This window comes from Prunus persica, chromosome G5 (assembly GCF_000346465.2).
Source record: "Prunus persica cultivar Lovell chromosome G5, Prunus_persica_NCBIv2, whole genome shotgun sequence".
Taxonomy (NCBI): Eukaryota; Viridiplantae; Streptophyta; class Magnoliopsida; order Rosales; family Rosaceae; genus Prunus; species Prunus persica.
Window position 1 is genome coordinate 8,621,725 of NC_034013.1, and position 26,620 is coordinate 8,648,344.

A 26,620-nucleotide genomic window follows, 5' to 3' on the forward strand; every position below is an offset into this window, starting at 1 on the left:
ATAATGAACAAAGTACAATGATTAACAAGAAATAACATTTTCTATTGTTGAGGCAGACAATGCCAGTCATGCTTGTTTTGGCGGTTTTGAACAGGAAAGTAGCCGGAGTTTCTAGATTTGTACTCCTATGTGAAAACATGTGACTGCGTAACAAAGTGCACCGATATGAAAACATGAAACAAAATAAAATAAAGAGGATATAATTATAAATTTGCGAGAAAGAGAGAGAATGCGCCCTCCCCATTTACTAACTAGCATTCGGTCTACTCATATATCTTTTTTAATATTGAAAGAGATTTTAAATTCGAATCCTCATTTTGTAAAAAATAAAAATAAAATATATTTATTTTAAAAATTATTTTAGCATGACATATTATACAATAACTTATCTAGAACCTAAGTGAGAGAAAAATTCAAAACTAGCCACTTGTCATTTTCTAATTGGTTCTTATTGTGTTAAAATTAATGTGGCTAATTTTGAATTTCTGTTTTAATTAAGGACTAGTCCAAATTTTCTATTTTTGTAAACATTTTAATATATGTTTATATTATTTTTAAAAAATATTTTATTTTATTTTTATTACAAGCGGTATTGAAGAAATCCAGATCATTGTTGAATGCAAAACATCCAAATTCAAGACATTTTTTTATTTCGGGTATATATATATCCATATATATATATATATATATATATATATATCCGATCAAACTGTTTGTTTCTAGAACCTTCACTAGTATCCCTGTATGCTCTGGAACTTTCTCCAAGCCTCTCCCTCCTTTCCCCTTCTCCACGCCTCCCCTGTCAACATCCCATATGTGTCTGTTCTATATAAAACCCTGTGCCTTCAAAACCTCGGCAACACCCAACACCCAACACGTACAAAATCTAATCTCCGTTCACAAACTGATCAAATCACAAACCCAACACAGTAGAAAAAAGCCACTTCAGTCTCTTTTCTAGCAAGCACAAATGGCTTCTTCAGTTTCGATCCTTCTCAGAAGGGCCTCTGCCCCAACCCTCTTCTCCAAGCTCTCCAGCCCCATTCGCTCTGCTTCGGTTTCTCCCCTTGTCTCTCGCTCCTTCAACTCCAACGCCCAGGTCACAAGCTACGATCAAGATGATCGTAGGGTCCCTGTTGATCGCAGCACCACTGACAGGTCTCCCTTTCGCCGCCGTGACCTTGGCCCCACCTTCTTCTCAGGTACTGGTCATCTGGGTTCGTTTCATTTCTCACATTATATTTTTTTTTTAATACAAACGATAGTCTAAACTACTCTGGTTTGCAAGTCAAGGTCTTTTCCACTAGGCTAGATTTTCAGACCATTTCTAAACTAGTTGGTTTTATTGCATAATATTGAGGGTTATCTCAATTGGGTTTTTCTTTTTTTTTGTCTTCTGGTCAGATGTTTCGAAGTCCCAATTGGGTTTTTCGTTTTAGTCAAATATCTCAATTGGGTTTTTGTGTTTTTGCGAATTGCAGATGTGTTTGATCCATTTTCACCAACAAGGAGTCTGAGCCAGGTTCTGAACATGATGGACCAGATCACGGATAACCCATTTTTTGCGGGGTCAAGAAGAGGCTGGGACGTGAAGGAAAACGAGGAAGCTCTGTTTCTGCGGATGGACATGCCAGGCTTAGACAAAGAGGATGTGAAGATCTCGGTGGAGCAGAACACGCTGGTTGTGAAAGGAGAAGATAAAGACTCGGAGGATGAAGAAGGTGGAGGCAGGAGGTTCTCTAGCAGATTGGATCTGCCTCCCAATCTTTACAAGCTCGATTCGATTAGGGCTGAGATGAAGAACGGGGTTCTGAAGCTGGCGATTCCTAAGGTCAAAGAGGACGAAAGGAAGGACGTCTTTGAGGTTAAGGTCGAGTGAGAGTGTCTCAGACAGACTGATCTGTTTTGTTTTCGTTTTGGAGTGTGTACATTTTCTTTCGGTGATGTTAGTTTGTTTAGACCCAGTTCAACATGAATAAAATAGATGTCATGGTTCATGCTCAATTTCACTAAATAAGTCTAAATCAGTCCAATTCTTAGCAGAAAAAGAGATCACTTTCAAATCATTTTTCATCTTACTTGTACGGGCTTTGTATATACGAGTGTGTGTTGGATTTTCGTAACCACATTCTTGGGGCCGTGGGTCTATTCTCTTTTTCATCTTACTCATTTTAACCTAGAAAAATGACATTATACAGACTGCAATTACCCCAACTAGCACTTATATACGAAGTGAAATAGACAACAGATTAGCGACTTGCAGGGTATCAATCCACTATATGTAATATCATTGTAACACCATAGAAACAACCATAACATCCTTTGGTGCATCACGAATGCAAAACGTTAAACACCAAAACTATACAGACTACAAATACAACTTGAATCAGAGAATTCAAAGTTCTGGTTAATTAAGAACACTTCCGTAAACTCACCTCCTAGAAAACCTTCTATCCTTCAAAGCAGCTCCACCTTTTCGGGTCTTGTTCAGAATCAATGCGCGTTCCCTTTCTTTCTCTCGCTTCTCCCTTTCCAATCGTTCTTCCCTCAATTCTTCCAACGTCTTCTTCCCACTCTTGTTCTTCATCTCCCCCTTAGCCCCTCTGGACGATTCATCACCGTCACCACTGTCATCAGTTGCATCTGCACTCAGCCTTTCAAGGTACCATGGCAGCTTAACTCCTTTACCAGCAACTCCATAACCCAACCTATACTTCTCATCTTCTGCAGTCACAACCCTGGGCTTCTCCTCCTTCTTCGTCTTCTTATTCTTCTTAAACCCATCTTTACCATCATCTCCCTCATTCTCTAATCCTTTAATAGGGTCAAAAATTTTAATCCCTTCAAACAGATTAATATGACCCGGCTTTGATTCCACTGCAGCAGGCTTCTCCCCTTGGCTCACCGGAGCCAAGCCACGGGCAGTCCGGAGCTGCTCAAGACGGAACTCAGCATCCCGCTTTCGCGACTGTTCACGCTTGAGCTGCTCTTCTTTGGCGGCAGCTTCTTCGTCCTGTCGCACCTTCTCTCTATTATCAAAGTTGTACACATTCCACCGCTTCTGAGGCAGTATATTCAGACCACCATGACCACCCATGACTACTTATTCCAAATTACAATTTCACCTGCATATAATACGTAAAAACGATCAATTGGGATTTCGCCAGGAACGAACAAAACTAGGGTTGCAGACTCAGAAAGAGATACAACGGAATGAAATCTAGGGTTTCCTATGCTATAAAATTGGGGTCTTTCAAATCAAAAATATGCTACGCGGAAGAAATACAATTTCAAGGTAATAGCATGAATTCGCATGCGGAATTCGAAAATCCAAATTAAATTGAATTTTTGCACAGATACATGTTAGGGTTTTGGCAACCAAAAACAATTGGTGAAATTCAGAAGAGCTGCAAATAGCTTACAAGAATGGAAAAAGAGTTTCTCGTATCGATGCAATACGAATATGAGAAGCAAACATAAATCGTAAGAAACAAGCAAATCAAAACCAAAAACGAAGACGAGAAAAGAACTTACAGCTTCAACTTCAAAGAAGGACCAAAGCGAAAGCGCCAAGCTTCTCTCAAGCGCCAAAGAAGGGAACGTCGGTCGTTTAATCACGCTCGTTGGGTTTACCTTTTCTTTTTGGGAAACTCTTTTGGAACCTAATTTTTTGCTCTTTGGACCCAACAACCATAAAGGTTTTACAAAATTTCCTGTTGTCCCTTATCATCAAATTAAAATTTACCCCTTTTCTTTCTTTTTTCCTTTTTGCCCTTTTCCTCTTTTGTTGCCATTGTTTTGTAAATTTTCTTTGTTCTGTCATAATTTTAGATTTTTTTAAATAAAAAAGTTTGAGCTACGTTCGTTTTTATTATGAAAATTCTAATATTTCTAATAAGAAATTATAATATTTCCAGTTGAGTTATTAATGAATAATTACATGTTATTTAACTATTAAGAACAATACAAAGATAAAGAGTGGTGGGGTATTTGTATATATGTACTAGGGTTAAGTATTAAGTTGGATGGCCTATTTTGTCTTTTTATACAATAATAAAACTTAAGAACTTAATGATTTAAGTATTGGAGTGAACAAAGAAAAATATGAAATTTAAATAGAAAATTTCTATAATAAAAAAAAGAGATTAGTATTTTAGAATTCCATAAACCGCCCCATAAATTCTTTAATTTTTAAAAATTCACATTGACTATCTTGCCCCAACATTATAATTGTACAAAATAAATTAACGTCTATACTATTGTTGAGATGTATAACCTTTACATTTATACGTTCTCATCAAATTACATTACCAAAAAGAAAAGAATAGGTTCGAGAATAAACGATGTACAATGTACATGCTTCTGTTCTGACTCGGTTTTGTTGTCCTTTCGGTCATGTTTGCTGTCTCGTAGATGTACTGACTCTGCTGTTGTAATTTACCGAAAACCCATTACGATGTTAACTTTCCCTATACAGCAGCCCTTCCTGCTATGCAGCTCCAATTTAATTTTTACAGGAATTACTAGGAGTATACAAAGAGGCACCGCTATGAGTCTGATCAACCAAAGTATGGTGTTTCTCGTGACCACTTTAGAAAATGAAGTCACTGAGCTGAACACGCTTGTCTTTCTGGGAACTCTTACTGATGATATATGCACTTTCTTCCGCATTAGCATTCATACAGTTCATCCTATGCCTGTAGCATTAACAAGTCACCAAAAAGATCAATAACCCGATGTCGAAGGCGTACGGTAAAGGCCAGAAGGTAACAGTACAGACATGCTTACCAAGCAAAGTGATCTTCGCAGCAAATAGAACCTGATATGATTGAAAGCCCTGTGCCTTTCCTGCAACATACGTGCATATTTAATTTATTGTACACTAATGGATCACTTTATGTATAGGACAATGAAAAGAAATATACGCATCACAATCTCTTAGGATCGTTTTGGATCGTTTTGTTGATCATTTTATGTGTGTATATCTATTCCATCTTCTCACTCAAGACTCATCTTTTTATTTTGTTTTGTTTTATTTACAGAAATTCAATCACTAGATTTCAGTGGGTAAGATGTCGATTCAAAGCTCATATGATGTATGACCCCCACAGACATACCACTTAAGAATTAACAGATTAAACTAAACCTAAGTTCAAACAAATTAAAAGGAACAGCAGTCCCCAATCCTTCTGAGTGAAGGCCAGACTACAGGTAGCAAAATCTATAATCTGAAAAATAAGTGAAGAAATAAAAATTAATTTCTAGCATACTAATTCCATACCAAGTTGCAGTATACATGTCATAGAACTTATCAAAAGCTTTATCGAAACAGTACTGGCATGTCAAAAGATCCTTGAGGTCAGTCACGTTGCATGTTGATTTACAGCATTTCACCTACACCAATCAATTATAAATTATTAAGCATAATACAAAAGAGCCACTTAATGATTGGAGTCATAGCTCCCAATATATTATGATTTTAAATCATGATTGCAATCTTGAGTCACGTAGCAGCTTTATTTTATTTACATGGAAGCAAACTTCAATACATGAGAGAGACCAGATGTCATCGTCAAAGGTTCTAAAGGGAAGATTTTAAAAGAAGCAGAAGGGAAGAGCTTTACTTGAATTTCTAGATCCTAAGATAACCAGCATATATTAACTTTTGGCCCCTAAGCTGAGTCAAAGAAGTTTATGTTTATTCATGTTCTATGTCAGTACTAGTGTAAAATAATACATCAAGATGCTATTCAAATTGGACCCTGTCAACTATACCACAGGTCATTGCTGGTACAGCATCTTTTCCTTCTCTAAAAAAACTCTTAGGTAACAGTGAACCAAAGTTAGTACCCACCAGACGAGAGAGCTTATGAGAATAATATTGTCGATGAGATGGATTTGCCTGTATATGCTCATTCAAATGACCTGCACTGGAAATTAGGATTATCAATCTACCAATGCTCTGGTGCCAGAGCATGGAATTTAAACATGAGCTAAGAGGTTCAGAGAAAAATATCTAGATTAATCTGCAAGCCAAGGATCAACAATTTCCAAGCCCTTTTGACTATGTTGATGAGATGCTCTTTTTTCCAAGCATTATAACTGAACTTCTAACTTCAGGATTTAAGCCTCATCATTATGTTCAAGTGTTCAATAAAAGAAACAAACAAAGATAACAGAAAAGAAACCCATGAATGGCAGTGTAGCAACAACAGAATCTAATGAATCAAGTCAGAGCATAAAAATATAATAACATAGTCTGAAATATCGATAATATCGAGGAAATATCGAGGATATTTCGGTTTTTTTGAATCACGGATATTTCGGAACATATCCATGTACATATCGTATAAATATCGACAATATCGACGATAATATCGGAAAATATCGATGTCGATAATTTCGCTCACATTTCAGCAATATTTTGTCAAAATATCGGTGTAATATCGCTAAAATATCGAAAATATCGAAAATATCGATGTGAAGGAAAAAAAAAGTTATTAAAAAAAAAAAGGGAAAAAGGGGAGAAAAAAGCACAAAGGGGATATGAACCCCTCCCATTTTACTCCTCCAACACCTTAAACACCATATCACTTATGTTTTTGTGATAATATGCTAAAATATTTATATTTATATGGGTGGTATGTTAACAATTACATGCAAAACTATTTTGGGGATTTATCATTTGATGACTACTCTTCACAATACACTTACTCTACACATAGAGATGATGAAGATAGTGAAAAATTTGAACCTCGTAGGAACTCTATGTGGTACTAAGTCATTCATGTATCTTACCATGCAATGTATAAAGTGTAAAATATTATAGTAAATCATTATATATGAATGATTACGGTGTACATTAATTATTACATATTTTTTACACTCATAGTGTTTGCCCGCTTGCTGTATAATCAACTTAAATTAGTTAAATCCATCATGCAATGCATTTCCTTCTAATTTTTTGTGATAAACTCATAGATAATTCACTAAATTGACATTCTCCAAAGTTTCAATAAAAATTTCCAAGTTTTTCTTACAATTTCCGTGGTTTTTATTCAATTTTTATCGATATCGATAATATCCCGATATTTCCATCGAAATTTCCATATTTTTGGATGACCGATATTTCCGATATCATCGATATTTTAGACCTTAATAAGTGGTTGAAGTATTTTCTGAGGAAGAGCATTTCAACTTCAAAATTGTTTTGAAATGCAAAGCAAAGCAAGCAAAATAACCTGATGTACATAATCATGAAAATAAGTTACAAATTCTGCCTTAAAAGTTTCAAAAGGAAAAGAAAATTCAAATAATATGTGTGCTCATCAATGCAATTTCCCTTGAGAAAAGGTTTATCTACTAATATTGATTACTGAGACACCATACACATTGCAACATTAATCAGTCCAGTAAACAGAAAAGTGAGATAAAAATTGCATAAGGGAAACAAAAAATTTGCTAGATGTCAAGAAATGCATAAATGTTCAACAGTACAACCTTATGTTATGCCATAAGTACACTTAATCAATCCACAAAGTATAACTATTATGCTTACTTGTCACAGAGCGGAATGCTACAATGAAGGCATGTGGCTAAATTTAGTGAGCTATAGCATTCATTGCACTTTGCAGCTGACATGTTTTTGCCTATCTGGTGGCATCTGCAAACACAAAAAGGCCACAAAAGGGATCCTGAGTCCACTTTGATTATGTGATCAATAGAACAAATAAATAAATTATGTTCTCCAGCCAAGTATAAGCTTATGTGAAGAGATAATCTAAAAAACACACCACAGGTAGCTTAATTAAATGAACTATAATGCAATAGTGGTCAGCAGAACAAATTCAATACAACTGGATAACATTCTGACTTTAACTAAACAATCCACTACTCATTTTGCTCAATGAGAGCCGAAAATCTATTCATTTGAGGAAATCTCGAACTGGTGGAGATATCCAATGTCAAAAAGCATTTACCTTACCATCTTAACAATCCATTTAGACTATATAATATATATTCCTACAAATATTCTTTTTCAATGTTAGATGTTGCTGATGAGATATGATCATATAACTGCTTGCTGGTGAGATAATATGACTCCTTAGCTCAATACAGGATAGAAACTTCCACTAAATATACCACAATGGATAACATGAGCTACGAGTCAGTACTATTACTTTCTATGGCAATGAGCACTTGAAATTTTCTCGTGCATAACAGCTTTCAGTAGACTCAACAACACAAGAAGGTCAGGCTAAATGCAATAAACAAGAGGAAGGAGGATCCCTAAACTTCAAAAATTCATTTCTATATTTTGGCAATATAATAATATCGGTGCTAGGCATCATTACCTACATAAGACAAGTCAAAATTCCAAAGCACAAAAACAAAAACAAAAAGGTAAATTAGGAAAAATACTTAAAAATAAATTCCAAACCTTCTGTACAATGCAAGAAGGTCAGCAGGTATTGAATTGGGTTTGCCTTGGACCAACGTCACCTGGACGAAACATAGACTTTAATGAGTTATACCATCTATTTTCCCCTTTTTCTCCATTCATTACAAAGGCCAATCATGGAAGCAGTAAGGTGCGTGTTTACTATAAATATAACCAAAAGAATTAATAGAGAACCTGGTTACTTGTCATCACCAAACAATCTTCAGCAAGGTGTCCAGGCCTTCGACATTTCCAACTACACATACAAGTTCACAATCACAGGTGAATAAAGAGCTAAAATGATCAGAACATGTATTTTATACTGGAATAAGTGAAATTATGCAAACAAATAAAATTGCAACGAAAAATACGACAGTGGCCTCTCTCTGGTGCATGGACTCTATTTTACTCCCATTTTTTACACTTGAGAAACTTAGACAACAAACAAACAAGATGTCTAAGGAAATAAATACCATTCATAAGTAGAAAGACTGGAAATCTTCTTGGACCAGCGATGCCGCTCATAATCCCAAGTGTCCTCACCAAAATCAGGCATTGGTAAGGAAAATTTGGGTCCAGATGAGGAGACATCTTGTCTTTGATTGCTTGAGGGCTCCTGAGAAAATATTTATCGGAGGACTTCAGACAAATGGAAGCAATAAATAAAACACTACAACAAACTTGTCTGCTAAGTACCTTCACAACTTTAAGAGCTTCCAATAGATCAGCTTTGCACTCCATGCTGCAGATGTCGTCATTGGTCTATTAAAACAGACAAACACCAGTTAGAGTCTAGAGATTACTACCATGAAGTGCAGGGGTGCAAAGGGACTCCATGACTAGAAGTTTAAAGATTCGTAAATGCTCACATAATATCATAACCCACCTCGTCGCATATATATTCTCCATATTTACCACATATGACACAAACAGGTTCTCCTGGATGAGGGAAATGCTGTTCACTTCTGCTCTTTACTCGATCAGATTCATGTATGTGACCTGAAAGAATCATGCCAAGAGAAAGTAGCGTTAACAAGGACAAATTAATGAATTTCTCGGCAATTAGCCACCTCAAGTTACAAAGAAACAAATTTATTAGGATAAACTATCGATGAATCCATATCTCTATTTGAGCTGATTCACCCAACCCAATCAGATTATCACACTTAGTAAGGGAAATTATCAGCAAAATTGAGTATCTTTACGTGTTTCTTTATACAAGAATAACTAACCAGAACTTGGAGAATCCTGCTTCAACTCACATTCCGAAGTACTTTCGTCACCTATATTTTTCACATTACCATGTTTATCAATTGGCTGAAAACTATCAAAATTGTAGAACTTGACAAGCTCCTACTAGTGACAAACAACCATCGTTGACTAATATCAGAGAATGAAGAGTGAGAAATAGAAAAAGAGAAAGCTTACTGTCATATTGTACCAACTTTAAGCTCGAAGTTCCCGGCTTTCCCTGCCAAAACAAGAAACCAAACCTCAAAATGTGACCTTAATCAATCACAAATTTACAATGCAAACAAATTAACAGCAGCAATTTCAATTACCAAAACATCAGCAGTCAATTCCTCATAAGCCTGCGATGCACTAACTTCTTTTCTGCTCATGCATTTCACAAACTAATATAATAAGCAATTTATTTATTTATTTTTAAATAATAATAAATAATAAATAAATAAAGCAACAACTGCAATTCATAAACTATGGAACAAATTTGAATTTGATAATTGAAACTAAAAATCAGCTCTTGCCTTCTTTTATCTATGTAATCCTGGTGAGACATAGGCCCATCGTTCTCTTCGATTTCACGGCTCTGAGTCTGACGACGAGGCGGCGGTGGCAGTTCCGGATCACGCTGGCGTTTACGACATGCCGTTTTGCCATCAGCAGCTGGTGGATGTTCTTCAATCGGAGGAGTATTTCCAGTGGCGATGTTGTAAGCTGAAAACAGAGGAAATTGAGTTAATTCAGATTAGAGGCCTGTTGGGTCGATGAGGAGAAAAAGAAAAAACAAGAGAATGGTAGCTACCTTTCAGGTTCTGAAGAACGGAGGAGAGACTGAGGTCCTTCTTGTAAGCAATGGAAGGGTTCTTGTAGAAATTTGTCCTCGTCCCCATTTTGTAGCTCTCTGCATATCGAAGGGGCGTAGTTTGATGAAGAAGAAGAAGAAGAAGAAGAAATGGGTGTTGGGTCAGAAAGCTATGGGCCCTGCAGATGGGCTCACCAGGCCAGCTGACATGGAAGTATCGACGAGACTATAATGCGGAGATTCTATGCGGAGGTTATTTGTGGGGACTACTTACTAGGCCATTAGATTGGTCAAATGGCTGACATTAGTATCCTCTTTATGCTACAACCGGGTTGGCATTACCCGTTGAGCAATGCTATTCACAATCGAAGTACTCAACTGTCATCTCCTCAGAACCCACATCAGCAACGACGACCTCACTCTCTCTCTTTCGGCCGCCGTTCTCCACCTCCATCTCTCACTCTCTGTCACCTATTTCAACCGCCGTTCTTCCCCTCCGGTTCAATAAATTTCTCAATTTCTTCAGCATTCCTGAAATCCATATACCTAGAGATGACGTCCCAGGTACCCAGCTCAACTTTTCGCCTTTACTTTCATACCCATATGTTATTTGGGTTTTCTTCTGATTGTTTCAATTTCATATAGTGGTCTAGAAAGTTGCTCAAAATCCAAATTCTTGCTACATCGTTTTATTTATCATGCTTATTTGCTTGTTCTAAATATATGGTTCTATCTGTTTGGTTAGGCTGAGTTGATGAGTGCATGAAAAAATGGCCTGTAGGTGTTCGATGAATCACCTTAATGAGGCGCACTATGGTTTTCTTTGAGATACAAACCAATTGGGACAATTCTCATGGTATATACTTAAAGGTGAACTTCTAGGAGGACCCAATGAACCCATCTAAATGGAAGGAAGCACATGTGAGTTTTATTATAATTTGTTTACGAAGATGTCTTTACAGTGCATAATGGTTTTGTTAGATCGCCATTGACATTAGTTTAATTACCTTTTAACAATGCTTGAGAAATGTCCCTGTTTTTACATGAAGACTTACACAGGTGCCATATTATGTCAGTTTATAGTGAATGGATACTTGGTTGTGTCATTTGATATTTGGAATTCTATTAGATTTATTTTCTTATTTTTCAACTTTTGTGTCATGCCTTGAGTTTCTTTCATTTCGACATCGCCATTTAACTTGTGCTGTGAACAAGTTAATACTACACTGTTTTGTGTCATTGTGAAATTGAGAAATAAAGTTCATGTTATTATTTTGCAGGAATTCTAAGGGCCATGATATGGCAAAAAAGTATGTGAACAAACAAAAGAAACATAGAAAGGGTCTGATGCTGCTACTTCACATGGCCAGGTTTTGCTGCTGCTTCGTCTTCCTCATTTACCTAAAAGAAAGGGTCTATATCTCTAGCATTTGCATCCAAATGTCCCTTGCCATGCCCTGCCCTGCCTTGCCCTGCCCTACCCTGCCCTGCAGTACTAGCTAGCACAACAGCCCCTGTTGTACGTGGTCCCCTGATTTGGTTTCTTTGAGCCATGTGATGCTTTCAGCTTCCTAGATCCAACTCCAATGACTATTTTTTATTAAGTCATAATTTACTGCCTATAATTAGGAACCTGCGGTTTGAAGTTTTTAATTTGGAATAATTCATGTACTGTTAAAACATAAATGGTGCAAAGCCAATGCCAAGAATAGAAAAAATAAGCAATATGATCATACGGGGGTTAACGCCCATGTAGATATGCACTGATCAAGCTTGAGCAGTAAGGCTTTTCGTCTTGTGCTTGGTAGATTTGCTTTTCCTCGTCCATTAGATGTTTTCCAATTTTGAGGTGATATGATACTCTTCCTCTTGGCATTATTCTCATGGCTGTGAAATTTCAGTTTGCAATGAATGACTATATCAATCTAAAAGATTATTTTTGTGTAGAAATTGAATGAAAGTAAATTGTACTGCATACCTCTGTGGTGTCTATGTTCTGGAGTTAATGTTGTTGATCAATGATAGCCTCTTTCATAATTCTTTCATTGATTAATATTGTTGTTCTCTCATTGTTCCAGAGTTAACTTGATTGAGTTTTGATGCACTGCGTGAAATTTTGGATACCATGTGAGTTATAAGTTACGAATGAAGCACAGACGAAAAACAATGAACTCTATTTTTATAAGAAACTTAGTCTGCTTTGAGTCTTTTCTTGATACGCAAGTAGGAGATTTTAAATTGGGCTTGTTTGTGCTTTTGCGCATCTGCATATATAGCAATAAAAGGAAAGTGATGGTTCCAATAGAGCATATCAAAGATCTACCTCATTAGTACCAATTTGTCTTTTGTATTACTCTGTATATACATATTTATATATGTACATATTGATATTGCTTTATTTTGTTTCTATTGTAGAGGAAGATGATGGATGAATTTGGGAAGGTGAAGCAACAATTGGTAGAGTACGTGATCATGTCACGGCCCATAATCCCACAAAGCTTGGTCTCTAGCGATTTTGAAACCCTAACTCTTAAGTCTTGAGATAATTGACATTTTTTTTTTCATAACAGTTGGAGCAAGATTATTGTTGGCTTCAATAGATTGTTGTCATTGAGAACGTTCATCAAATTGGGGTGGGACAACATTCCATTCTGTTGCAAGAAGTGTACTATAGTTACAAGGAAAAAAACATGTAATTAAGGAACTATTTGTGTGTCAGACAGACCATGTAATTATTTAGTCCTCATGGAATGAAATTGAGTTTAATTTACTTGAGAAATTTCAGTCTTGAATATGTTGTTTGTATATATTTGCAAGTGTATGCAATGGAAAAATACTTTTATTTATATTATTAATTGAAGAGAGCACATTATATACATTATGTGTATATATAGCTAATTCTTCTTGCCTTTGTAGGATGGCAATGGGTCAAATCGGGGGTGGGTATGCCATTCCCATCCCCATCCCCGTGAAGCTTTTTTCCCCCATCCCCACATTCATACCCGCAATACAGACTTGAAAAAAAAAAAAAAGGATATACGAGGTCAATACAGTAGCAATACACAAGCAATAAAGGGCTATACAATGGCAATACACAAACTCCCCCTATAAATTTATTCCAAGGCTTTAAAAAAAAGATATACGGGGGCAATACACAGGCAATAATAGGCTATACGATGGCAATACAGTAACAATACACAAGCAATAAAAGGCTATACAATGGCAATACACAAACTTCATACTCCCCCTATAAATTTATTCCAACATACTTTTAAAAAAAGATATACGGGGCCAATACACAAGCAATAAATAGCTATACATGTGCAATACATATGCAATACATATCAGTCCTGGCATTTGCCAATTAAATCATTGATTTGGTTACATTTGTATTTTTTTCTTCTTTGCAAGGGGAACGATAAAACCATGGAAACTAGAGATTGACAAATTTCCTTCTAACTTGACTTTCATAAATTGATGAACTAACAATGTTATCTCATTACATCTTAAGATATACATAAGAAAGTGGCAAAAAATAAAAAATTTTCATCTCCTCTTGGTCTAGAATTTTAACACAATTCATATGTATAAGAAAAATTCCAAGACATGTCCTCTTAGACCCGAATTTAAGCTGAAAGTTAGCAATTTCCTCCCCAAAAGAACGCCGCCAATTGAAACAAGACAATCTTCCATCTGTATAAAATGGATCAAAAATGCATATTAGAAGCAAATCATTCAATCACAGTGGAAACAAAAACATAACATTCAATCACAACTAAAACCAATTTCAAAACAAAAACCAATACCGAAATTCATATAGATTGTTGGCTTTTCTAAATGACCCAATTCTTCATATGGCAAACTTTCACAAGACAGTACCATTGCAAAATTAAAGTTCATATTCATGCACACAATTTCATACTACTCGATTGCAATTCAAAAGTAATAAACATGGGTGAAGTGAATGTGTGTCTTGGCAGGCGAACAAAAATACAAATTAGGAAATCATCAATAGTGCATTTGGCATTGTTCAAACAGTTAAAGAAGCATAGTCTCAGAGAAGAAGAAGAGCAAGACAATGGAACTAGATAAATGCAAGAGTTATCAACAAACCTTCAAGTTTTCCAAGAACCCTTTTCACGGCACCAACACAACCTTGGCACGATACCAACCTTGAGGATTGTAGACTGCACCAAAACAATAGAGAAAATAAAGATCCAACATATGCCAACTTTACAGTATCAAAAGTATGTTAAAATATTGGCATTCTCATAAAACTTACAAACATTAATTTTACTGTATGTATGCAAGACCCATAAAGATCACCATTAGATTAACGTGTTGTTATTTTCATTATTTATTAATTATTGATTCAACAAAGCTTAAAGCCAATATACTAAAGGCATCATAATAAAACCCAAAGTAGTAAGGGGTTAAACGCAAGAAAGAATATTTACGTATGAAAATAAAATAAAAACTGTAAAAATCAATTTTTCAAATAAAATATAAATACAAAAGAGAATAAAAAATAATAATGATTACAAGAAATTGGAAAACATTAAAAGCAAAATCAGTGAAACAAAGAAACAAAGAGAAGTGGTTTTGCAGTGTTTGACTTACCATCGCAATTGGAATTGAAGAAGAGTACTACAAGTTCTTCAAAACTTGGGTATTACTTGTTCAGAAACGGAGTGCAAAGTTAGGCGAGTGAGAGACTACTGGAGGCTCTTTCAACATATCATTTGTCTCTTTTTCTTCTTTTATCTCTACTATGAAGATCTTGCAAATAATTTTTGTGACACAAAGACAGAATAAGAGAGCTCTTAGGTTATAGTTGTTGTAATGGGTAATGATGAACCATTTTCTGCAATATTAATGACAGGGGTTTAACAAAACAGAATATTTTTTGAATAAAAGGGTTTGCAATAGGGCTGAAAAATCACATACCAGTGAAAGAATTGAGTTGTGGGTTTCAACCCTTGTTCCTTCTTCTTCAGCAACGTCCTCCACATCTGAGTGTCTTCGTTTTTTTTCTTTTTGGAGCAGCAAATTCGGCTTCTGGAAGTTGGAAAGGGGCAGCTCTTGTTTGTCTCCAGAGGAAGTTTCAGACGTAGGACTTTGGACCTCTGTTTCAAAGAAAATAGGAGATATGAGAGAGAAGTTCCGGGTTGCTCATTTTGTGATGCGTAATTTTAACCCGATTGTAAAAAAACTTCCTACTTAAATCTGAACCGTTCATTTAAAATTGATGGTTGTTATCATTCCGCACATAACCTCCTCATAATAGCCTCTGCATTCTAGCAGATTTCCACATGAAGTTGTCAAGCCCATACTTAATGCAATGCTCTAGTCGACAACAAAAAGAGAGTTTTCTTGTATTCATAATTCGCAATTGCAACATAATTAGCATTTTACTAGGGTTGGCAGCAATAATAAAAAGTTATCCAAAGAAAATAGTTTATCATTTTTTGTTGTTTTAACAGGTAAATTAGGGACATTTTGAAAAAAATTATTAATTCTGCGATTTGTGTTCGTGTTTGAATTTTCGCACCCTGTTTAATGAGTTGTTTCGTGTCAATCTGCTAACTTAACACATCATATTAAATTCAAACCGAAAATGGAAAAATAAACTACCTTCTAGGCCAATCAATAAGAGTGTAGGTGATAGAAAGTGAAGTTTGCAAATTAGCCCCATGTTCAAAATCAATTGTGTATAGTGTAACAAGGACATAATTAATTTTTCTCACGCCTTCTCTTGTATAGTGTAATAAAGCATAGATAATAATATAAATATGTTAAGAAACTTGTTGAAACATATTTCTATGCTTTTTGTACTTGATGAAATGTGATGAAAACAAAAGAATCAAAGTTAGACAACACATACTAGACTGAGTTAGAATACAACATTACCCAATAACTATACCTAAGCTTGAATTATACATAGTTTCCAATATTTGATACAAGTGTCTCCTACCCATTAGGGCTACTCATAGAGTGCTGGATCCGATAACATTGGAGTGGGGATGGCAACCAAAGGAACCTCCTTCTTCAAAGCAAGCCCAAACTTCTCTGAAAAATCCTGCTCCTCCCCTTGTGGCAATCTCCAGTCAAAAGAATGCAAGAGCGTAGCAAGCAAATGCACACCATCCTCTCAGCCATAGCGATCCCGATACATATTCTTTTCCCAGACCTAAACGGCAAATAGGTGAAGTCCCTTCCACTATAATCCCATTTACTATCCAAGAACCTGTTTGGATCAAACTCCAATGGGTTCTCCCAGTTACAAGGGTCTTTGTGTATGGCCCAGACGTTGACGAAAACCTGAGACCCTTTCGGGATGGTGTAGCCTCCGACGGTGCAGGTTTTGGTTGGGGAGTGAGGGATTAAGAGTGGGACGACTGGGTGCAAGCGAAGTGTTTCTTTCATGACGGCTTGTAAGTAGGGTAGTTTATGATTGTGGGATTCTTCTACAATGTTGTGCTTGCCAACTACGGCGTCTAGTTCTTGCTGGGCTTTTTGCATCACCTCTGGTTTGTTCATGACTTCGGCCATGGCAAACTCTATTGTGTTGGAGGATGTGTCGGTTCCAGCCAGCACCATACCCTGTCCACAATATTGAACACCAAGGTCATATGTTAATGCACTATTTCATTCACACTATCCTTACAATTTAAAAAATAAGACATGTGTTAGGCCAGTTGGTCAACGTAATAAGTTTACTCTCTTGCACTCAAGTTCAAATTCCCTTTCCGTAGATTAAATTAATTTAGAGTATTGCTTATATTTAAAAAATACGTTTTAAAATTTAATTTAATAAATAAGTAATCAAATATCATATTATCTAGTTAATGACACATCAAAACTTGCCCTTCATATCATCTCTCGTTGCCCCAATTAACCTTTTTTTTTTTTTTTTTTTTTTCCCAAAGTTAAGAAGAAGGAGCGGGTTTTCTCACACACACTACTAATGTGCTATGGGAGTTTGAACCAAAGAGCACTGGTCTGCAAATCAAGGCTATTTTTTATTGAGCTAGACTTCATCGACATTGGCCCAATTAATTTAGTAACATAATATTTGGTTACTTCAATTTAAAGGGGATTTTTCATTTGGTTAACTATGTTGTTTTTTTTAATTGAGCCACTTGAGTTGTAAGGATGATGAGTTTCAAAGTATTACTCCATTAATTAATATTCATACTGAACCCCAAGCTCTTAAGCTTCAAAGAACTTCATCATGCATATACAAACTTCTTGACAGCTAACGATAGACAATGGATAGTTATAGGTATCCACACTAGGTCGGGTCGGGCTTTATTTATTTATTTATATTTATTTATATGTATGTGGAGTCACGAGTCAAGTTTTTATGGGCGGACCGGGTTAGATTTTTTTGGGCTCAAACGAGGCATGCTTTAGATACCCAAGTTCAAGCCCAACCCACTTAACAATGGGTCGGACCGACTCATGGCCCATAACAAGCCGAGTCAAGCTTTTTCTCGATGGGCCAGACAAGCCTCTATCAACCTATGGGCTGGCAAGCCTAATAATGACCCCTAACCCACACCATCCCCAACCATCACATCCCTAACTTATAATGGATTCCCATATCACATTAGAGCAAGTCCACCCAAAAAGGATAAGGCAAGGCAAGGGTTGCCACTATTATAATCTCACCCCAAAAGTGTCACATCCCGGGATCGGCTCCGCCGTACCACGATATTGTCCGCTTTGGGCCCCCCTCTCTGGCCCTCACGGTTTTGTTTCTGGGAACTCACGAGCAACTTCCCAGTGGGTCACCCATTCTGGGATTGCTCTGGCCTCCAACTCGCTTAACTTCGGAGTTCCTACAACTCCGAAGCCAGTGAGCTCCCAAAAGGCCTCGTGCTAGATGGATGCGGGTGTGCACATATAAGGCACATCACCCCCTCTCCGTTTGGTTGATGTGGGATCTTACAAAAAGGCTAGAGCAAGGGCAAATACTATTCATTGTACTTTATTTCCTATTTTTTTTATACTTTAAACCATTAATTTTGATAAGCTTTTCAGATAATATTTTCGGTTGCCATGTGCCACTATTTATTATAAAATTATCACATAAAATTTCAGATAACATTTTTGGATAAAATTTTTTGAATTAAATTTTCAGATAAGATTTTTGGTTGCCACGTGTCTATCATTTTTCAAAAATAATTTTCAGATGAGATTTTCTGTTGCCACGTGTCTTATTTCAGATAAAAGTTTTAGATATTTATTATAAAAAAATTATAATCTCAAATTTCAGATAAGATTTGCACTCTCTAAAATTGCGCCACGTGTCCCGTGTCAGATAAGATTTCATATATATTTTTTTAAAATTATAATCTCATATTTCAGATAAGATTTTCACCCTCTAAAATTGCGCCACGTGTCCCATGTCAAATTAGATTTTCAGATATTTAAAAAATAATAATAATCTCATATTTCAGATAATATTTTCGCCCTCTAAACTTGCTCCACGTGTCATCTCTATCTTCTGAATCTCTCTATAAAACTACATCATCACCTCTTACCTCTTACACCATATCTTATCAATTCCTTCATTTCTCAGATTTTACAAAACACATTCTACTCTCAATGTCAAACTTGAGGAGGGTGTGGAGAGGCAAGAGCGAGAAGAGGAAGAAATCTGGCGCAGACGTGCTGAGGAAGATTGGGACGCCGATAAAGAATAGGAAGAAATGCTTGTAGCGGCTTGTATGCTTAATCAGTCAAGGCAACACCACCGTCGTCGTGCCCCTGAATATGGACAGACGTAGGCAGTCTCGGGGTAAGAATCTGTTGGAAGATTACTTTATCCCAAATTCATTGTATCATGTTTCTAAGTTTTGAAAGAGATATAGAATGCAGTCACATTTGTTCCAAAAAATCATGCATGATATTTGTAATTACGACACATACTTCATTTAGAAGTATGATGCTGTTGGAGTTTTGGGTTTTCTCTCGGAGCAAAAACTTACAGCTGCTTTACGGATACTTGCTTATGGGGCATCTGCAGAGCAGGTGGATGAGATTGCAAGGATGGGAAAATCAACTATCCTAGAGTGCTTGGTGAGATTCTGTGATGCAGTAGAAAATCTATACACGAGGGAGTACCTTCGCAAACCTATGCCTATGGACCTACAAAGGCTTCTACAAGAAGTTGAGGCTCGAGGTTTCCCATGAATGATTGGAAGCATCAATTGCATGCACTGGCAGTGGAAGAATTGCCCAACTGCTTAGCAAGGAGACTGTGGGAATCGAAATGGCCAAAAAAGTATAATTTTAGAGGCCGTAGCTTCATTCGACTGTTGGGTTTGGCATGCCTTCTTCGGAGTTGCCGGATCTTAGAATGACCTCAATGTGCTTGGTCAATCCCTAGTGTTCAAAGATGTATTGCGAGGTCATTCCCCCCAGGTCATTTACTAAATTAACAATACCGTATACTCTGGTGTGTATTACCTTGCTGACGGAATTTATCCTAGGTGGACGACATTCGTGAAAACAATTCCGAATCCCCAATCCGAGAAGGAAAAAAGCTTTGCTACCTTTCAAGAAGGTCACAGGAAAGACGTGGAAAGGTGTTTCGGTATCTTGCAAGCTCGTTAGGGTATTATTAGGGGTGCTGCTCGGATGCTTGATGATGAGGTGATGAGGAGGTGTTGCGGAGCATTATGAGACTTGCATCATCCTCCACAACATGATTGTGGAGGATGAGTATGATTATGATGCTCCAGAGGTGTTCGAACTGATTCAATGAGCACAGCCTTGACAAGGATTTATGAAAGGCTGATTAGACCAAATGGACATCCATTGGAGAACGAACCGTTAGTTCGGGATGGTCGATTCAACAACCCCATGCTTGATCATTACTAGGAAATGCAATTTTTGTATGTTCACAAGAGGCGTCAAGTTAACTTGATCGAGCACTTGTGGGAGATGAAAGGCAATCACAATGGATGAGGTCAAAATTAATGCTTTGTTTTCAAGTTTGCTTTATTTTGTGTGTGGTGTGGTTGGAATTATGTTTAATTTTGTGTGTGGTGTGTTTGGAATTATGCTTTTAATTATGCTTTGTTTTGTGTGTTGTTCGCAATAAAATAAAGTTTGTTTGTAATTAATCTTTGTTTTTATGTGCAAATATTTTTAATAAATAGTCATATTATTTAATGCTTTCTTTATTGAATAAAAGGAAAACAATACAACAATTCTTAATACATATGGCAAATCTTTCAATCCAACCTAATGGTTTTGATCATTTAACCAATCCGTATTGCTTGGTCCGTCGTCATGGAAAAGTTTTCTTCTCATCACATCCCTTCGCTTCATCTTCCAATAGGACTTTGTTTCAGGAGACATATGGGTGGTATCCATGGCCATGATTTTCATCTCTCTATCCTCTATGTCTTGTTCTTGTGCTTGCTGCCTTTCAATTGCAAATACTTCATGTCGTGCCTTGTCCGCTTCTTCTCTTTTCAAGTCTCTCCCAAGTCTCAGCGCACTATTCTTAGCAACTTGCTCCAAAAATTGTGCACATTCATTGTTCGAAGTGCTCCCTTTCTTCGCCTTTGTCGCCTTTCTCCCAATAGGTCTCGGTGCACGTGGGAGTGGTGAGTCTTGATCCATTGGGGAGTCCAATGACGAATCAGTTGCCGGCGAATCGTGGAGCACTGTCTCATTCAACACAACCGGCGAAGCATTGCAAATGATTTTGAATCTCAAACAACTCTTCACAATTTCCCAACATTGGTGGCTCTGGAAACTTTTTTTGTCTTGCCCCGTGGCACCGAACCACATTGTGCTTGTACGATCTATTAAAAAAAAAATGGAAATGCAACCAAAAAAATAAATATGGAAGAAACTATAAATCATTTGGAAATGCAAGAAAGAAAAATTGATTATGCAACAAAATATAAACAATTTAGAAATGCAAGAAATAAAATGATTATGCAACAAAATATAAATAAATTAGAAATTCAAGAAATAAAATGATTATGCAAGAAAAAAATAAATATGGAAGAAAATATAAACAATTTACATATGCAAAAAAAAAAAAAAAGGATTATGCAACAAAATATAAATAAATTAGAAATGCAAGAAAAAAAATTTAATATGCTAGAACAAAAAAGTTACATTAAATTGAATATCTGTGAATTATAAATATTTTACCTCATCAGTAAGATTTTGACAGCTTCGAATGTTGTCCATTGCTTTTGCCAAGGCATCCCTCTATTTCCCTAACTCTTTATTCAAAATTTTCCATCTAGACTGTAAGGCCATTTCCGTCCGAGCCAAACTGGATCTTTCAGCAAACTCTTCATGAATTTTTTTCCACATATGAGCAAACTTCATCTCATTGCCTGCTATAGGGTAATGACTAACTTTCACCCAAGACTCACACAACACAATATATTCCATAGTAGTCCAAGCACCTCCAGCTTCTACAGAAGAGGCCATTTGTTTTTTGATACAAATGGAAACTAGTAGAAAAATGTGAGTGGAATGGAAAAAAAAAATGGAAGGAGAAGAGTTTGTATGAAGATTTGGTGTGAAAAGTGAACACAATTTATAGGTATTTATAGGGAAAAATTACAGTATTTTTTTGTTATTTTTTTTAAAAAAAATTTGAATTTTTTTTGCCAAAAACATGAGGGCCGTCGGATTTCTGGAAAAAAAAAAAACCATTGCAGCGCCCAAGGAGCTCCACGTGGCATTTTTCCGTTGGGCTCTATCATTGCTGACATCAGCGAGCGAAAGTCAAATTTTTTTATCGTTGGCACGTGAAATTCACGCGGCAACGGTAAAAAAAATTTGAATTTACGGTGGCTGACGTCAGCGCCTTCGGGCTTGAGCCTAGGTAGATTTTGCTCGTGGCTAGCCCGAGTTGGTGGGACCCATTGCTTTCCCGGGCTGCTCCTTGCACGCTAGAGGCCTTCTGGGCTCGGATGGGGGGCCTTTTGCCTGGTTTTAGAGCAGGGGTGGACTTGCTCTTATATAAAATACAACCCAAAGGCTAATTTTATATATATATATATATATATATATATATAATAATTTAAATTACTTTAAATTAACATAATTTTGAGGAAAAATTAAATTTGAGCGCAAGAGAGAACGGTCACAATATGTTGATCAACTGACTTAACACAATATATACTGACACTTCATATTTGACAAATACAAAAAAATTTAAAATAACCTAAAATATGCAAATATATAAAAATGAATTGTCAAGAATTGCCTACCTACCACATACAATAAATTTTTAAAAAATTAAAGAGAGAAGAAAATACCACAAGCAGGGCTTTGACGTGGTTCATGGTGAGAGGCATCTTAGAGCATCTCCAAGGGAGATGTCAAATACCAAACATCAAATTTAAGTTTGATGGCTGATGTGGCAATTTGACATCTTACACAGCTTTACACTCTACCCAATATGTCAAATTAAATTATTATTTTATTAAATTTTAGTGTTGATTTATTTTCAATTAAAAAGAAAAGAAAAGAAATAATAATAAAATATTCATTTAACATCTTGCTTTTGGGATGTCAAAAATAACATCTCGACTTCCAGCCTTCATTCCACATCAACTTTGACACATCGGTTGGAGTGATGTGAGATGTTATTTCTAGCCGTTAAATGTCTATGTGGCACTTTTGACACATCAATTGGAGATGCTCTTAGAATCCACCTCATCTTTCAAACGCCAAAAAATCCTTGCTTTCTTTGCCGCCTTCCTTCTTAATCCTCAGCCGTCGAACAATCATCTCCTCAAATATCCCATCAAACCTCCGGACCATCCTCCCCACCCGGTTCCTTATCCCTTGAAAATCGAAACCGGGCCAAACCCGGATAAAAGTCTAAAACGTTCGGCTTCCCAATAAGCTCCTTCAAACCCGACACCACTTCCCGAAACTCGACCTTGACTCCGAGACCCGCCCTCTCATCTCCCTCTGCGATCCCGCCCCACAACATGTTTGTCACGACGTTGAACGCCGTCAAGAATTCCTGCTGGCCCACGTTGATGGGCGACCCAACCCGAGCGTACAAGTAGCCAACGGTCTTCCAGATCTGTCTTCACCGGAGCCCGTATACTGAGTCCAGGGTCATGTTGCTGAGCATCTTGAGCACGCAGACTTTTCTCAGCATCCGTCATTCGAGTCCGTACGAGGTTCAAGTGATATCCGACCCGCTTCGGGAGCGTCATGGTTGGCGAAGATGACGTCATGGTCTTTGAGGATGTGGCGGGCGGAGGAAGGTGAGGAGACAACAATGCAAGTCTTGGTGCCAAGGCGGAGCCTAAAGATTTGGTCGTGGGCTTGGGCCAGGCCCATAAAGTAGGAGTGAAGCTGTGGGCGCATAGAAAGGAAGTTGCCAACGAATGGGAGGCCCAATGGCCCTGGCGGCAACAGCGGAGTGGTGGTTGTGGTCTTGTATTTTTTTATGAATAAAACCTAGAATGAGAATATAACGACAGAGAAAGTGACGAAGAGTAGTGTGTGCAAAACGTCGTCGTTTTGAGACCACCATGAAGATAAGGAAATGGGTTTCATGGTTGAGCAGAGAGGGGAAGAAGAAGGTACTAATGGACTGTGTGGTTGTGGTTGGTGTATCGAATAAACAACTTAATATTGGGGGCTGCTTCTATAATCGTATAGTAATATATTTAAAATATTAATTTTATTTTGAAAAATAATTTGTGGCGCATAGGTAAAGAAGAAGAAGAAAAAGATGTATTGAACAAAAAAGATAAGATAAGATAAGATGGAGAAAAATAGAAACCACAAGGTGAATTGGGCCTAAAACAAATTACGTTGATGGAACTACTTGAGACATCTTTACTATGTGTTCGAGTAATGTTGTCAGTAGTCCTCGTTGCTATGCGATCTATAATTTTCTACATAAATTTATACCGATGGCAATTGGTAGTTGGGTGCCACGCGTAAGTCCTTCTGGCTCGAGATTGTGGGTCTACCTTAATGTTTGTGGTAAGAGTAACCAATCTCCTCCTGAATCAATGGTTGTCACACAAAAAAATGACAGAAATATAAAACACGATAGAGAAAAAAAGAATTACCATGCTGCACTACCAATAGGCCATCAATTGCTAACACAATTATTATCTAAACAATAAATATATCCAAAGATTTCCTCACTTTGATTTTGATTTTCCATTTGCCTTCATTTGGAATGGATGAAGAAGCGTTTGAGATTGCATTCATTTATCATAGTGAATTTTATTATTTTATTATGCATAATATTGTTTCAAATGCGCGTTCGCCTTTAAATTTGTATTCTCTTTGTGATTTCATTAAATTACTATATTTCTTTGGGCACTTCTTTGTCTCTGTGATTCTTATTCTTCATTGTCAAGTAAACATTTTATGTATGATTATCTTGGTAGTGACCTATTATTTCTTCGTTTAGCGTTTTCAACTATTTGAGAATTTTAACTATGTTTATATGAAGATGCTGATACTATCATATGACAAATCAATAATAGGCTTGAATTTTCTAAAATTGATTCAATGGCAGCAAAGGAAGATTGATGTAACAATTAGCAGGGACAAGGAGTTGCTGTAGGATTCTGTTTGTGCAAATAATCTCGCGGGAGAATATTCGCTTCTAGATCCTTCAACCTTCGATCTTCCTTCTCTCTCTTTCTCGATTCCGGTAAAAAGATTAGACTAAATAGACCACACCCGGGGGGTGTTGGCTAAAGGCCCTCCGATGCCTAAGTTAGTTCGAGTGTTTATAGGAAAACAATAGCTAAGCAAAGGGTACGGAGTTGTATGTATGGTGTAAACCGGGTGGCCGGAGCCGTGTGGAGAAAATATGGAGAGTGGAGAGGGAGAAAAAGCTTTGGGTATTTTTTTCTGGTATTAGGAGTAGGTTTTCTGAAGTACCTTGAATGATGAATGAGGTTGTCTATTTATAGGAGCCTTGGGGCTAAGGTTTCATAGGGATCGAGTCGGACTTGATAATATTCGAAGTAATGATATTATCTCTTAAGAAGATAATATCTAAATTAAATGATATTATCTTCTCTTTATTAGGATAATATCTGAATTAATGATATTATCTCTTTAAATTAAGATAATATCATATTAATTAAGATATTTATCCCAATTAATTAATTAGCCAGATAAATTGGTTTAATTAATTAATTTAAGAGATAATCTTCTTTTTCACATGGCGTGCCCTGATTGGAGACGAAAATATATGCTCCCACAAATGCCCCCCCAGCTTCTGCATGGTGCTTGTGTGGTATGTAGGAGATGAAATTATTATTTTTTTCAGGCTCTCCAACTGTGTCTAGGCTTTATTATGTGAGTTGGACTCCTTCGCAGATCAGATTCTCAATTGGTGTAGGCTTCTGACTGTAGTTGGAGTTGGATTCCCAGTAGGAATGAGCTTGCGATTCCTTCTTGACCCGGGTTGTCCAACTTGTATAAATACAGGGCTTCTCTTCACTCTTTCTCACATCGCAAACTTAATTTTTCTACTTTTTAGCTTGAGAAATATCTTGGAGAATTTTGTACTATTTGTCGAAGAGAGGAGTTGCCATGCATCCCAAAGTATGTCGAGCACGTAAATATTTTCTTCATCTTCTCTTTTTCGCGGCGAGGACCAACTGGGTAGGACTAGGCTGGTTGACGTTGTGACTGGCGGCTGAAGACGGTTGGACGGGCGGTGGCCGCTAGTTGCTGATGAGCGAGTATTGGGAAAAAGTTGGTGGTCTGCCCCCTGCCCAATGTGTTGAGAGATGGAAGCAGAATGGTCCAGTCTCTGATGATCTACCGACTGGGTAGGAGGAATGTTCTGCCGGACCCCCCTAAAGAACGAACGCTGATGTCAAGTAGGAGCTGTTCCCCTGTCGTCAGCTAGGGTTAAACATCTCATTGGTGCATATAGCAAGCAGATTGGCGATATGCGCAATATTCGGGATGTTCCACTCAAGCCTCCTGCAGACAAGCTTAGAGACCGTGATCTGCTCTGTAAAGTAGTTCGTGCGCGATCTAGTTTACCTGCTGTGTGGCAATGAGATGTAGATATTATTCTTGGAAGTTCAGTTGTCTGCACCAGTCAAACGATGGAGGTCGAACTGGGAGATCTTCTC

The 26,620-nt window shown here is 37.0% G+C and overlaps 3 protein-coding genes, 1 long non-coding RNA gene and 2 pseudogenes across 5 annotated transcripts; 1 reads left to right on the forward strand and 5 right to left on the reverse strand.

The window, feature by feature from the left end:
• Positions 700 to 2,119, forward strand: LOC18776383 (heat shock 22 kDa protein, mitochondrial). The gene is made up of 2 exons (XM_007209540.2): positions 700 to 1,202; positions 1,482 to 2,119. The coding sequence occupies exons 1-2, from the start codon at positions 971 to 973 to the stop codon at positions 1,877 to 1,879; spliced, it is 630 nt and encodes a 209-aa protein (XP_007209602.1). The 5' UTR covers positions 700 to 970; the 3' UTR covers positions 1,880 to 2,119.
• On the reverse strand, positions 2,250 to 3,676 carry LOC18776451 (leukocyte receptor cluster member 1 homolog). The gene is made up of 2 exons (XM_007209518.2): positions 3,535 to 3,676; positions 2,250 to 3,125 (listed from the first exon to the last, which is right to left on the reverse strand). The coding sequence occupies exon 2, from the start codon at positions 3,095 to 3,097 to the stop codon at positions 2,432 to 2,434; it is 666 nt and encodes a 221-aa protein (XP_007209580.1). The 5' UTR covers positions 3,098 to 3,125; positions 3,535 to 3,676; the 3' UTR covers positions 2,250 to 2,431.
• On the reverse strand, positions 4,150 to 10,694 carry LOC18776430. 2 transcript variants are annotated; one of them, XM_020564887.1, is made up of 15 exons: positions 10,485 to 10,692; positions 10,207 to 10,396; positions 10,003 to 10,054; positions 9,869 to 9,911; positions 9,673 to 9,723; positions 9,327 to 9,439; positions 9,137 to 9,202; positions 8,914 to 9,056; positions 8,636 to 8,696; positions 8,441 to 8,502; positions 7,559 to 7,663; positions 5,855 to 5,930; positions 5,282 to 5,394; positions 4,789 to 4,848; positions 4,150 to 4,697 (listed from the first exon to the last, which is right to left on the reverse strand). In XM_020564887.1, exons 1-15 carry the CDS (start codon positions 10,570 to 10,572, stop codon positions 4,592 to 4,594), a joined length of 1,329 nt encoding a protein of 442 aa, XP_020420476.1. In that variant the 5' UTR covers positions 10,573 to 10,692; the 3' UTR covers positions 4,150 to 4,591. The 2 variants fall into 2 exon arrangements, with proteins under 2 accessions (XP_020420476.1, XP_020420477.1); XM_020564888.1 differs by lacking the exon at positions 9,673 to 9,723 and having other exon boundaries at positions 10,485 to 10,694.
• Positions 13,933 to 14,666, reverse strand: LOC109949248. The gene is made up of 2 exons (XR_002271812.1): positions 14,598 to 14,666; positions 13,933 to 14,177 (listed from the first exon to the last, which is right to left on the reverse strand). It is a non-coding gene; the product is annotated as an uncharacterized LOC109949248 (long non-coding RNA).
• On the reverse strand, positions 16,468 to 22,831 carry LOC18777791 (annotated as a pseudogene).
• On the reverse strand, positions 23,070 to 24,135 carry LOC109949265 (annotated as a pseudogene).